Here is a 13,536-nt window from a genome sequence, read left to right as displayed (position 1 = left end):
AGTTCGTCCAAAGTCCCCAACGTCGCCTCCCGCGCCATGCCGCCACGCGCGGTGCTCCGCCGCCTTCTCCCCACACACATCCACCACCCCGCCGCTCGCCGCGCTCCGCGTCAGGCGCCGCCTCCGGCTTCAGCGACCAACGAGGGACCCCTTCCCGACCCGAATGCGCTCCTCGTCCACGACCCCATCGACCTGCTCTCCTCCCTGTGGCGCCGCGCGTTCGCGCACCCGCTCCCCTCCCCGTTCCCGAACCTCTCCGGCTACGCCTCCCGCCTCGACCTTTGGCTCCTCTCCTACCAGCGTGCCTGCGCCCATGCCACGGGCACCTTCCCGCCACGCCACGCCGTCCCGCTCCTCACTCTCCACTCCCTCCTCCGCCTCCGCGCCGCCGCGCTCCGCCGCCACCCCGCCTTCCCCTGGGGCGCATCCACGCACCTCCTCCTCCGTTCCCCCGCCGACAAGCCCTCCACCGTCCCGATCTCCCGCCGCAAGCTCGAGGCCCGGTTCGCGGACGCGCCGCCGCCGTTCCAGGACCGCGTCGTCCAGGAGCTCCTCCTCCTCCTCCTTGAACCAGTCTTCGAGCCGCGCTTCTCCCCTAAGTCTCATGCCTTCCGCCCCGGTCGCGGGCCCCACAGCGCCATCCGCTCTGTTCGGTCTCGCTTTGCCGCCTACCTCTGGTTCGTCTCCGCCGACCTCACGGCGGTGGTCGACGGGCTCTCGCCGGACACCATCCTGTCATGCGTCCAGAAGGCCGTCTCCGACCGTAAGGTGCTGTCATTGCTCAAGTCCGCGCTCAACGCCCCTGTCCGGCCTGGGTCTGTACCGCCAACGGAGAAGGACCTCGATGGGCTGACCAAGAAGAGGCTGAAAAGGAAGGTGCTCAGGAAGAGCAGGAAGAAGAAGGTGCTTAACGAGAATGAGCCGAAGCCTGACCCATATTGGTTGAGGATGTTCTTTGGGTTTGCTCCAGAACAGGCATGCCATGTGCCGAATTATGGACATTGTGGGATAATCAGTCCTTTGCTTGCCAATGTGTGCCTTAACGAGTTGGATTGGTGGATGGAGGAGAAAATTAACCAGTACTTTTGCCCATCCAAACATGATTCAATTTGGAAGGAGGTGGGTGATGATGGGTGCCACAATCCCGCTTGGCCTGAGTTCGTCCCGTCAGCTGGGAAGGAGAAGACAAGGAAGATGGATTTCCTTCGATTTGGTTCCCATGTCTTGATTGGGATCAGGGGGCCGAGGGAGGATGCAGTTGAGATAAGGAGACAACTGATGGAATTTTGTGAGAGAACATTTGGTTTAAGGCCAGAGAATTCGATGGTGGAAATTGAGCATATCACAAGGGGGATTGAATTCTTGGATCATGTGATCACGCGCAGGGTCATCTACCCAACCTTGCGATATACTGCCAGTGGAGGGAACATTGTCAGCGAGAAGGGTGTCGGAACACTGTTGTCTGTAACAGCGAGCCTGCAGAGGTGCATAAGACATTTCAGGAAGCTTGAGCTTGTAAAGGGGGACAGGGATCCTGAGCCATTGCCATGCTCACCGATGCTGTACTCTGGGCAGGCACACACTAATTCCCAGATGAACAAGTTTCTTGAGACAATGGCTGATTGGTACAGGTATGCAGATAACCGGAAAAAGATTGTAGGGTTCTGTGCTTATGTCATAAGGAGTTCACTAGCAAAGCTCTACGCGGCAAGATATAGACTGAAGTCTCGAGCTAAGGTCTACAAGATTGCTTCACGGGATCTTAGCCGTCCTTTGAGAGAAAGCACAAGGAATGATGCACCAGAATACTCTGATCTTTTGAGGATGGGACTAGTTGATTTTATTGAAGGTGTACAATTTGCACGCATGTCATCGATTCCATCGTGTGACTACACACCTTTCCCTAGGAACTGGGTGCCACACCATGAACTTATATTGCAAGAGTATATTAAGCTGCAAGATCCAAAGTTCTTTTGTGAACTTCACAAGACTATCAAGCGTCAGGAAATAAGTTCACCACAGGATGACATATCAAAGATGGTGTGGTATTATAAAGTTCATGGTGTTTATGATGACAAAAGATCCTTGGTTGGCGCCAAGGAATTGAGAAATGGTGAAGTTATCAATGGGAACAAGCAACTTCTATTGGATACATAGTTCTGAGTCCTATGTTCCTGATTGTTTATAGAACTATTGATATGTAATATTTCAATAGTGCATCAAGCTGATGTTTCTCCTGTGATTCACCGGTATCCATGAACTGTTGACAGATGACCTAGTTCTCATTATTATAAGAGAATAATCATGGGTATTCATGAACAACATATCATCTATTCTGGCACTCAGGAGCCACGACTACTCAACTTTTACAGAAACATTTCACCTATTATCAAGGTAAACCCTTCTGTTCTCAACTTTTACAGACGCTTGTGAATCCCCCGGTGAGACTGAGCTACCAAGCGTCTGGCCAGTTTCACTCTCAAGTCTCACCTGGAGGACTCATTGTTACACTACATGAGCACAGCTGTTGTTCTTATATTATCCTTTATGTGGTATAAAATGGCTTTCTTAAGTATAAGTATATTCTTTGTTTTTGTTTTCATGTGTATTCTCTTTTATAAAAATCTGGAATAGTTTACTATCATTGCAATTTTGAGTTGCATGGCAACATCTACAGTTTCATATGCTATTACTGTTCCTAGATTGCTCATTCAACTGGCTATGATAGGCATGTGTTTTTCCCTTTTGTCTTATTATTGTTGTCTAGACTCTGGATGATAATGAGCTATGCTCTTGTTTAAGTTATCATTGTGCAACCCTTTGTGTTTCTATCAACATGGGCATGTTATAATAATTGTCTCCATCTTAAATTTAGTTCTGATGATGGCACAGCTATCATATTGTTCCTTCTATTCTTTTTTATTATTATGGTTAAACCAGTTGTGAGTTGAAGGCCTGATTCTTGACATAACAATGCCATCCTAAAAGGATTTCATTTAAGTATTGATTGTTCCTGCGTTTTGCGAAGGGAAGCGAATTTTTCCAGAGGAACGGTGAGATTCATTGCTCCAATCCAAATGCCCTCTGATGTCAGCAAAACATAGGAATTGGATTCCTCTGGATTTTGGAATTCTTTGAAATTCCCACAATCCAAACAGATTTTCCTCATCTAATTTTATTATTGAAGTTCCTTTGGATTTTGAACTTTGAAACTAGCTTTCTTTTGTTCGGTGGTTGCAATTATTATTGAGGTTCCAAGAGTGTCTCCTCATCTATATTGGCAATCCTCGCTACACTGGTTGATTAGTTAATTATGTCAGAGTTTTGTTGTACTATTTTTGTTCATTATTTCTTCTTTAGAGTCTCTCCTATAGTGTACGAAATCCTTGAAAGTTATATATTTTTGTCAATGCCTCATCTCTGACATACCGATATAGGAAATTACTGAAGTCTTGTGTATTTGCTGACTGGGCCCTCTTTCTTAATGTTCAGGTGCATGATGAGCTTAGAAAGGAGACATTGCAACTTGCAAGTGAGTTATACATTCTGTTTGTTTAAATAGTGGTGTTTGAATTGGTTTCAAAAAAATAATGGTGCTTCAAAAGTACCCTTTGATATACAGAACTTCAAATAAGAATATGTAACATATTCTTACTCTCTTTTGGTGTTGTAAACTACAGGGGAAATTTAGAAAAGGAGCAGCGGATTTTGGAGCTTAGGAATCAGGTGCAGCACTGTCACCTATATGTCATGAAGAAAGATAGCAAACGTTGTGGTCGTGCTATTCATTATTAAATCAAAGGATCATGCATAGTTTATAAAAATCGTTAACACCATGAAATGACAACCTTGTAATACTGTTACTGTGAAGCTTTCTAGTGATTTTGTTCTTATGTATTCAGCGCTTCATTCCGTTGCTGACACTTCATTTCCATTTATAATCTTGTGCTGTGCAGTGCACAATAATTAGAACCAGAGAATGAGAGAACTGGCTGGTGCTCAAGACTGGTTGATTGATTTGGAGGCGCAAAAGGATGACATTATGAGGTCATGCTGTGACCTGTTTTAAGAGGTTAATTTGGAGTGTTGCGAGCATGTACAATTCAGTACAAAGGCTGCGAGGCGATCCACAGGCTCTAAACGTGTACATATTCCGGTCGAGGTCGTGCGTAGCTATCTTCTGGTTATATGTACCATCACAGTAAACCCAGTATAGAGGACTAGAGTAGGGTAGAGTCGTGTCATGCTGCGCGTCGACCATCCTAACGAGCCGTGATGCCCAAATTGCGTTGTGTGGGCTATTGCCTTTAGCATAAAATTCTCATTCTCTGCTCTTTAAAAAAAAATCACAGCCCAGACTTTGTGCCTAGAAGGTATATTAGGAGTTAGGGCTTGCCCCATACAATATCTGAAAATAATAAGCCATTGGGTAAAATCATCACGTAAAAAGCGTGCAGGTGAAAACAGGAATAGTTCAACAGCCGGTGGCACAACGCCAGCTTCAGGCACATCAGCAGAAAACTCAGCGCATATATCGATCAAGGGCAAACAATATGCACGTTTGGATATGATGATCTGGCTTGGACTCACACGGGTCAATCTGGCAATACTCATGCATTTGAGTACCCACACGAGACATCAAATTATTTGTCACCACAAGATGGTAAACATGGATTTTGGTACAGCGATGTAACTGATATACAGGTCAAGATAGGAAACTCCCTTGTGCAAGCCACTGGAAGAATAGAGGAATCACTTCATATTCTTGGGCACTTTCATCTTTGCATTATTTCGAGCACTAAAAGAGATCAATTGTCCCTAGTGCTGTTCTTGAGCCATTCCAAATACTTGGTGTTACCGCCAGTTATGGGTAGAGCAATAACTTCAGGAACACTGCATGGACGAGTAACACGTAAATCCCAGAACAAGATAGCATATCATATGTACTTCATTCAACGCACACAGCATCAGTAAGCTAAATGAAGCTTACTCATATTCATGGTTGGCTTTGACATGTGCAGTCAAGGCATCCAGAAGTGATTCCCTGGTCTTGATGATGAGCAATTGTTCAGCATCAGAGTGCACCTGAAAAAGGGCAGCTTCTTCATCAGATATGCTTAGTTTGATAAGCAGGGAGGGATCTTTCAAGAGGAATTTACAAAGTTTGGGATAACAAATAGGTACAAGTGAAGGCCTACAAATTTAGTCTGCACGCAAATCTTAGCACCATACCTTTCCCTCCCACCAGTAAACAGATTCAATGCCTGAAAAAGATATAGGGGACTTCAGCTTATTTCACCACTTCAAAGAGCACGTTCTATTCCAAAACTTGTATAAACAACACAGAGTAAGATATTCTACTGATTTGGGCAGGAGGAAAAAAATTACACTCTTCATTTCAGTTTATGGCTGTCTTGACTCTTGGTTGCCTGAAGCTATATGCATAGTTATATTTAAGGAAAAAGTCTACATCACCCCCTGAGTTCAGAGGTGGTGTCTACTTTACCCCCCGAACTATGAAACAGTTTAATTTACTCCCTGAACAATCTAAAACCGTTCAAATCACCCCCCCCCCCCTGTTTTTTTATGGCGGTTTGCTACAGTAACCGTGGTTTTGACTTTTTTCTATTTGTTTTCATATAATCTTTGAAAAATCATAGTAAATCACAGAAAAATTATAAAATAGAAAATCTAATTTTGTTGGACTCCACATGAGTAGATCTACCCAATGAATATATAATATGATATACTTTAGTACAAATTTTTTCTATAACTTTAAATTAGTTAGAAAAATCAAAGTTTATCTGTAATTAATTGGAATAATTCATAGCTGCAGCTTCTGTGGTCCAATTGTGGTGAAATTTTTTTGGTGGACTAATTATTCTATGCTTGAACTACAGTAAATATTTTATACTGATCGGATCATGTATAACTTAGTTATAGATTTATTTATATTTAACAAGCATAAACCTGAATAAACTTAGTTATACATGATCCTATGAGTATGAAATATTTACTATAGTTCAAACATAGAATAATTAGTCCACCATAAAAATTTCACCACAATTGGACCACAGAAGCTGCAGCTATGAATTATTCCAATTAATTATAGATAAAATTTAATTTTTCTAACTAATTTAAAGCTACAGAAAAAAAATTTATATTAAAGTATATCATATTATATATTCATTGCGTAGATCTACTCATGCGGAGTCGAACAAAATTAGATTTTCTATTTTATGATTTTTCTATGATTTACTATGATTTTTCAAAGATTATATGAAAACAAATAGGAAAACAGAAAAAGTCAAAACCACAGTACTGTAGCAAAACCGCCATAAAAAACCGCCCGGGAGGTGATTTGAACGGTTTTGGATAGTTCAGGGGGTATATTAGACTGTTTCATAGTTCGGGGATAAAGTAGACACCACCCCATAGTTCAGGGGGTGATGTAGACTTTTTCCTTATATTTAACGTGTGAGTCTAACTAATCGTTTCAGTAAGCTATGTGCATATGCCACAATTTAGTTCTTACAGGCTATACTGACAATGCAGAGTTATCAGGCTCATCTCATTTACAGTTGTATCGTAGATTCGTAGCCTTAGTTCACCTGGCACAACTTAAAAGAGAAACCTACCATCTAATTCAGAAATGGGAATATTTAGTGTTTACTGTTTAATACTCAGTAAAGATTAAAAAAAAAGGGAGATCAAGAGCCGAACTAATTCAGATACTATAGCATAAGATCTTCCCGGTGCTGTATTTACACAGAATAATCTTCCATTTTAGGAAAATAAATAACTGAAAAAAATGAGCAATCACATTTTGTTGTGCACTGTGTTCATAATGTCAAATTTTGTCAAAAATAAGCAATGAGAAAACTGAAATCGAACCAGGTACTATATTGACACAAGCAGCAAGCTTCTCGATAATGATGCTCTGTGACAGCTTCTTGCCTGCGATAGATGTGGGACAAGTTATTTAAGACAAGTAAAGAAAAATCCAGAAAGACACCCAAAAAAAAATGCAATAATAACACAACAAAAAGGCAAAAACTTAGAAGAACCACACTAATCAAGTGGACAAATATTGGATGCCCACAAGATAAAAGGTACTGCCTCCATTCTAAATAGTAAGTCATTCTAACTTTTCTAGGCATATAACTTTTGTTATACTTAGATATACATTATGTCAAGATTCTTAGTAAAAGTTATGTATCTAGAAAAGTCAGAACTTACAATTTGGAACGGTGGCAGTACTAAACTGCCTGCTTTCTCATTGGAGAGAATTGCACAGATTGACTAGCAAGGACTCAAAGTGGTAAAGAAGCATTAACAGCACAGAAAATTAGGCACTGGTTACCTGCTTCCCTGCTTGGAACTGTCACATACACGACAATGGAGGGCACTGTGGTGGAAGCAGACTCCATTCGAGTAGAACTGAGACCTCTTGCCCTGCAAAATTTTACATCATTGAAGTTTCTCAACCTTGGAGTCACTAAATTTGCTTGTAGATACTATGAAAGGCATAAGACCTATCATTTCTACCCTCCATGGTTTTCATAGCATCATGCTACCACATGAACAACGGTTTCTCATAGCATACACTCTCATTAGCAATTCACTAGTTCATTGTAGCAATGGGCGTCAGAACTCAAAAGAGGCATTGCGCCATCTAAATCATGCAATGGTACTACATATGACCTTACAAATCCTCACAAATGACAAATCACACTTAGTTACTCTAGCAATGTTTCCAAATCACAACAAAGAATTTAACATTAATGCATCCAAGAGTTCTGTGACCATGATTCATCTTCATCCGTCTCTAATTTGTCTGACTTTCATACATAAAATCAACTTCTAAGACACCTTTGGTGTGAAAACGCCAAGGCTCTAGTTCTAGGCAAGCTCCGCATAGCACCCGCTTTCTGGAATCAGAAAGTACTGGGGTACAGGTCTGTGATTCCACAAAGTCAAAGCACCAAATTTTGCGAACCCATGGCCCATGGGAATGCGAGTGCCTTCCTCACATCAGCCAAAGATGTTCAAGAGAGACAAAGGGGGCGGGGAAGTTACCCGAGGAAGGGGAGGCGTCGGTGGGAGATGGCGCACCCCGTCCTACAGGCGACCGCAGCGCTGACGGCGCCGATGCTGAAGAACAGGAGCGCTCCCGCGAGCGGCGAGCGGCGTCCGTAGAGCAGCGCGCGCTGCGCTCCGGCGGGACTAGCGGCGGAGGCGGAGGAGGGTGGGGAGAAAACCCGGAACGGCGCGGGGAGTGGCATCTCCGGCAGCTTCGATAGCCCGCTTATGTACGCGTGGCCGCCGGGAAAGCGCATCCCTTCCTTGCCTTGGTGGCTCGCGAACCCGATTCCTTCCTTGCACCTCTCTTGGGCTCTGGTGGGCTTGAATGGGCCACTATTGGGCTTTCAGCAATCCATTCGGCCCCAACGCCGCAACATCTTCTTAACCCCTCCTCTCTCCTCGGACGGAACTCTCGAGCCCCAAACCCTACTCGAGTCAGAGCAGCCTCCACCGCCAGCGCCGACAGTTGAAGCTCCGCTTCGACCTTCCGCGCTTCTCCGGCCATGGCTGAACCCGAAGTGGAGGTGGCCGCAGCCACAGAGATGGAAACCGAGGCACCTGCAGCAGCTGGTCAGAAGAGGGAGCGGGAGGAAGGAGGTGATCCTGCTGCTGATGGCGGCGAGGCGGCGGCGGAGGAGGCGGCGGCGGCTAAGAAGCCGAAGGTGGAGGAGGAGGCCAAGGAAGCAGAGGAAGCGGAGGAGGGGAAGGCAGAGGAGGTGGAGGAGGGAAAGGCAGAGGAGACAGAGGGGAAGACAGAGGAGGCGAATGAGGAGAAGGCAGTGGAGGCGGATGGCAAGCCTGTGAAGCTGGGGCCGAAAGAGTTCGCCTCGGCCGTCGAGATGTTCGACTACTTCTTCGCTCTGCTCCACTCCTGGACGCCGCAGCTAGAGTTCAATAAGGTGAGGGTTAGCGTTTGCTTATCTTGGTTGCTAAGAAGATTGTTCCTTTACCTTTAATCTGATATAGTATGTGGTGTAATCTACGTAGTTCGGTCTGATGAATTGCTTGTCAATTTGTCATGCTGTGGCAGTAACAAGCTTCCAGCGCTAGGTAAATTTCATAAGCTTCAGCGAGTTCGTGGAGTGCATTTACTTGTACTAGACAAGGTTGCTCTCAAACATCAGTTCACTGCAGGCATCATATTTATTTGAATTGAAAAATCCATTCTTCAAGGCTGAGTTGCAATTACTTGATTAGTTTGTTCTGAAGGGTTCTAAGTCGGATCCTGCATTGTGTCCTGGGCCTTCCAGCTCCACTGACTTCATCAGTCATGTCTATGGAAATGAATGCACTAGAAAAGATCTTACTTTTAGTGGTTAGCTTGTTTGTGCCATGATGCAGTTTGGTTTTCAAGTTCTGTTATTGCTAGGGAAGTCTAATCATTTTCATTCCGTTTGCTTGGATGGTTTGTTTTTTTCTTAGCTTTGTTTGAGTTTCCTGTGATTATTATGATTTGTTTAATCAAGTTTTGGATTAAACTCGTGGCCAAATTACGATCTATATGCTTATTTGGCTTGATTGGTTGGGGTTTCATGTGAGTCGCCATCTTATGTTTGATCAGCTCTGATAATTGTAATGTTTTTGGGTGCATGTAATAATATTCCTTTTCCATGGTGTTCAGATCTATGTATATGTAAATATGTTTAATCTTCATTCATGTTTAACATCGCTATCACAGTCACAAGCGGCGCAGCTTTGAGATCTTAATCGTTCATTGCTATTTGATTTACTCAAAACATGCTTAGTGGGGCTTGCAGTTTCAGTCTGGAGTTCCAAGTGCTTTTCTGGTGTTTGAGTAAGAAAACTCTGCTGTTGATAGCTTTGAGCTATCCACAGCATCATGAATCACTGTCCTAGCGTTGTTGTTTACTTGTTCCTTCCAATTCTGGAACATATGTGATTCTAGAAGGATGGTTTGTTCCCTTTTTCTTGGCTATGCATTCTAACCTTATTACCAATGATCTTAGACAATTGGGATACTTCGGATCTCATTACTTCTGTGTTATATATATCGTAGATGGAAAGAGATATACTAATTTGTTCGCTCAAAAAAAAAGTTACTAATTTTTCTGGTATAGTGCTGGTGATCTTTTTTTAAACATAATTTCCATGTTTATTTTTAAGTCTGTATTCTTTATAACTTGTGTTTTGAGTTGTGATTTTCACCTCGCTTACTATATTTGTGGTGCTTAAAGCAAAAATTAAGTAAACCATGGCTGTTGTAGCACTTGAAAGTAAAGTAGATGACTTTTTAACATGACTGCAGTCTAGTTTTCCTGAAGCGAGCATACATTATAAGTTGATGAATGATGGAAGCATCTGTTAGTTGGCTGTTGTGCTGTTGAAAATGATTGCTATCTATGTAGTGCCCACTAGTTAATTGACCTTATGCACCACAAAGGTAGCATCATTGATCTCCAGAGTTGAAACCCCAGTCAACCTCCATAAATAAAGCCTTAGCTGTCATTAATATCTGCTCGTGGACACATGGTTTTCTTATTTGCATCTCAACTTTTTGTAGTATGAACAATTGGTGCTGGAGGATTTGCTGAAGAAAGGCCATGCTGACCCTGCCAAGAAGATTGGGGCAGGAGTCGAAGCATTCGAGATACGCAACCACCCGGTGTGGCAAAGCCGCTGCTTCTTTGTCCGCAGGACTGATGGATCTGCGGATGACTTCAGCTTCCGCAAATGCGTCGACAACATACTGCCTCTCCCTGAGGACATGAAGATCGGCAATGGCAAGAAGTCTGGCGGCCACCACAAGGGTGGCGGCGGAGGGGGGCAGGGAGGTGGAGGACGCGGGGGCGGAGGCCGTGGCGGCTGGCGCGGTGGGCGCGGCCGGGGCAGGAGGGGAGGGTAGGATCTTGACAGACCCTGCAGTTTTGCCCGGTTAATAATACTGGGGTGGTCGTGGAAACGAAGGCATTTATATTATTATTATGTGATGAGATGACTGTCCTAGAGACCGATGCCGGACTCTGTGTACCTTGCAACTGGGATATGATGATCCACGCCGAGTGCTTTGCCGTGTGATGTTGTTAATCTGTGCCAGTCCGCCCGCCTTTATTTTCTTCTTGATTTGGTAATTTCGGTCGGGATGTGATTAGGCCTTGTTTAGTTCCCAAAAAATTTTGCAAAATTTTTTAGATTTCACGTCACATCGAATCTTTAGACACATGCATAGAGTATTAAATATAGATGAAAATAAAAACTAATTGCACAGTTTGGTCGAAATTAACGAGACGAATCTTTTGAGCCTAGTTAATCCATGATTGGATAATTTTTGTTAAATATAAACGAAAGTGCTAAAGTGTCGATTTTGCAAAATTTTTTGAAACTAAACAAGGCCTTACTGCGACTTGTTTTGCACCGGCGCGTTGCGTGGGCTACTGGGCTGTGTTGGCTTGGCTGACGCTTCTTTCTTTGTTTTTAACTGATGGTGATTCCAGCCGAGCTCCGCCTTGAGGAACCACTGAACTGAACCGTAACATGGGCTCAGGTTCTTTGTTGTCAAAAAAAAAAAAACATGCTCAGGTTCTTTGCAATGTGAGCAGCACATGAACAGTCTGGTGTAGAACAAGTTGGTTGCCCGCTGTACTTTCTAGTCCCAGGAACGAATGGAAGGGACATCTGATCGATCCGACACGAAATCGGTTGTTCACGCGATCTTGGCACATGCCCCTGTACGGGGAGCAAGTACGCGTACATGAAGATGAAGGCGATCCTGATCTGCTGGGTACAAGTCTCGCCGCTTGTACTTTGTACTGGGAACGTTGGGGCCGGTTGGCCGGAAACCACAAATTTAGCTCAGTTTCCCTGCGTGGCTGAAACTGAACACCAGATATCCGAAATTCCCCGCAAATGACTCTTTTACCACTTGCTTCAGCGCTTGGCATCCGTATTGTTGAGACCAAAAGGCCGGGCACCTTCTCTGGGAAAAGTGGGAGCGAAAGGCAGATGCTTTTGCCACTTGCGGCGGCGATCCATCCATTATCCGGTTACGATATCATCGACCAGCAGCAGTGCTGCTTGTTGCGTGCTTGCTCGTCATCAGCCACCATGCAGTGCACGCGCTAGGATTGTGATTGCGATTTGCATTTGCCGTTAATTAACAGCCTCCCGAGAAGGCGAGAGAAGAGCACTAGCACACCGCAGCTGCGATCGAAACGTACGTGCGTATGCGTAGTCTCCTAGCCTAGCACTAGCACACCGCCGGCGGGACCTTTCCGCTCTGGTTGGTTGCTGCTTTTTGCATTTTGCAGCCTGCGGAGGCCGCCGGAGGGAGAGGCAGAGGCAGGGCACACGCCTCGCAAGTCAGCTCAAGCAAGGCCTTGTTTAGGCCTTGTTTAGTTTCCAAAATTTTTTAAGATTTTCCGTCAAAACGAATCTTGCGGCACATGCATGAAGTATTAAATATAGACGAAAACAAAAACAAATTACACAGTTTACCTGTAAATCGCGAGACGAATATTTTGATCCTAGTTAGTCTATAATTGGATAATATTTGTCACAAACAAACGAAAGTGCTACAGTAGCGAAATCCAAAATTTTTCTCAAACTAAACCAGGCCTTAGTTCCCCTGAAAACCAAAAAAATTTCAAGATTTTCCGTCACATCGAATCTTATGGCACATGCATGAGATATTAAATATAGATGAAAATAAAAACTAATTATAGAGTTTAGCTGTAAATCACGAGACGAATCTTTTAATCCAAGTTAGTCCATGATTGGATAATATTTGTCACAAACAAACGAAAGTGCTATGGTACCGAAAATTTTTCGTTTTTCGTAGGCCCAAACAGTGCCGCCCGCTTTTGGAACGGAAAGGGTCCACCCATCAGAGGATCCGAGCTTTTTTTTATTACAGGGAGCCAGAGGATATGCCACCCATGTGGTGTGGTGTCATGACTCATGAGCCCGAGCCAGCCAGACGGTGACGTCGCCAGCCGGAACGGCGATGTGCGGGCTGGCAGTGGCATGGCGAGCGGATAAGTTTCACCGACTTGTTTGGCCTTTTCCCATCGTCGTCGAGATCGCTATCGCCGCCGAGACCGGTCCGGGTGGCTGGCTTGCTGGGTGACAAGTCGCGGTCCGTATAGCTGCGGTCTCTCGGACGCGTGATGACAAGGTACAACAAGTAAGGTTGTGCTCACTTCGCAAATCAGAATCGCTGTGGTTTCCCAAGGTACTGTCCAGTACTGATTTGAGATGAAGCACTGAGATACGAAGTTGCTTTAATTTCCCCCCTCTTGTTGCAAGTGCCGATTATTTTCTCCTTTTGTATTTGATGACGCGTCATGACAAGTTAACAACAACGACTCGCTTGTTGTGGCCCACGTGATATGTTCCTGGCTCGTTTAGGCTTATTAGCCAAATTTATCGAACATTCAATTTTTTTTTTCTCAAAATCAGCTCAGACAAATAAACAAGGGTTCTAGCTTGACGAGG

General features: G+C 44.2%; 3 protein-coding genes across 3 annotated transcripts; 2 read left to right on the top strand and 1 right to left on the bottom strand.

Annotated features, from left to right (window-relative positions):
* On the top strand, positions 2 to 4,318 carry LOC8081999. Its single transcript, XM_002468324.2, has 4 exons — positions 2 to 2,394; positions 3,493 to 3,532; positions 3,681 to 3,726; positions 3,957 to 4,318. Exon 1 carries the CDS (start codon positions 37 to 39, stop codon positions 2,155 to 2,157), a length of 2,121 nt encoding a protein of 706 aa, XP_002468369.1. The 5' UTR covers positions 2 to 36; the 3' UTR covers positions 2,158 to 2,394; positions 3,493 to 3,532; positions 3,681 to 3,726; positions 3,957 to 4,318.
* Positions 4,511 to 8,367, bottom strand: LOC8057646 (protein CutA 1, chloroplastic). The gene is made up of 6 exons (XM_002465693.2): positions 8,080 to 8,367; positions 7,364 to 7,455; positions 6,895 to 6,957; positions 5,233 to 5,264; positions 4,991 to 5,085; positions 4,511 to 4,893 (listed from the first exon to the last, which is right to left on the bottom strand). Exons 1-6 carry the CDS (start codon positions 8,337 to 8,339, stop codon positions 4,809 to 4,811), a joined length of 627 nt encoding a protein of 208 aa, XP_002465738.1. The 5' UTR covers positions 8,340 to 8,367; the 3' UTR covers positions 4,511 to 4,808.
* On the top strand, positions 8,500 to 11,132 carry LOC8057645 (protein EMBRYO DEFECTIVE 514). The gene is made up of 2 exons (XM_002468323.2): positions 8,500 to 8,984; positions 10,607 to 11,132. Exons 1-2 carry the CDS (start codon positions 8,589 to 8,591, stop codon positions 10,946 to 10,948), a joined length of 738 nt encoding a protein of 245 aa, XP_002468368.1. The 5' UTR covers positions 8,500 to 8,588; the 3' UTR covers positions 10,949 to 11,132.

Source organism: Sorghum bicolor, chromosome 1, assembly GCF_000003195.3.
Source record: "Sorghum bicolor cultivar BTx623 chromosome 1, Sorghum_bicolor_NCBIv3, whole genome shotgun sequence".
NCBI lineage: Eukaryota > Viridiplantae > Streptophyta > Magnoliopsida > Poales > Poaceae > Sorghum > Sorghum bicolor.
Note: the sequence above shows the minus strand (reverse complement) of the source record. Positions and strands in the feature narration are given on the sequence as shown.

What these genes read in the sequence shown, in the direction of transcription:
- LOC8057646 (XM_002465693.2), bottom strand. Translation starts at nt 8,339, where the DNA reads ATGCGCTTTCCCGGCGGCCACGCGTACATAAGCGGGCTATCGAAGCTG. An exon ending in AGTTCCAAGCAGGGAAGCAG is followed by an intron (nt 6,958 to 7,363) that starts GTAACCAGTGCC and finishes CATCTATCGCAG; the next exon opens with GCAAGAAGCTGTCACAGAGC. An exon ending in AAAGCCAACCATGAATATGA is followed by an intron (nt 4,894 to 4,990) that starts GTAAGCTTCATT and finishes TCGTCCATGCAG; the next exon opens with TGTTCCTGAAGTTATTGCTC.
- LOC8057645 (XM_002468323.2), top strand. Translation starts at nt 8,589, where the DNA reads ATGGCTGAACCCGAAGTGGAGGTGGCCGCAGCCACAGAGATGGAAACC. An exon ending in CGCAGCTAGAGTTCAATAAG is followed by an intron (nt 8,985 to 10,606) that starts GTGAGGGTTAGC and finishes AACTTTTTGTAG; the next exon opens with TATGAACAATTGGTGCTGGA.
- LOC8081999 (XM_002468324.2), top strand. Translation starts at nt 37, where the DNA reads ATGCCGCCACGCGCGGTGCTCCGCCGCCTTCTCCCCACACACATCCAC.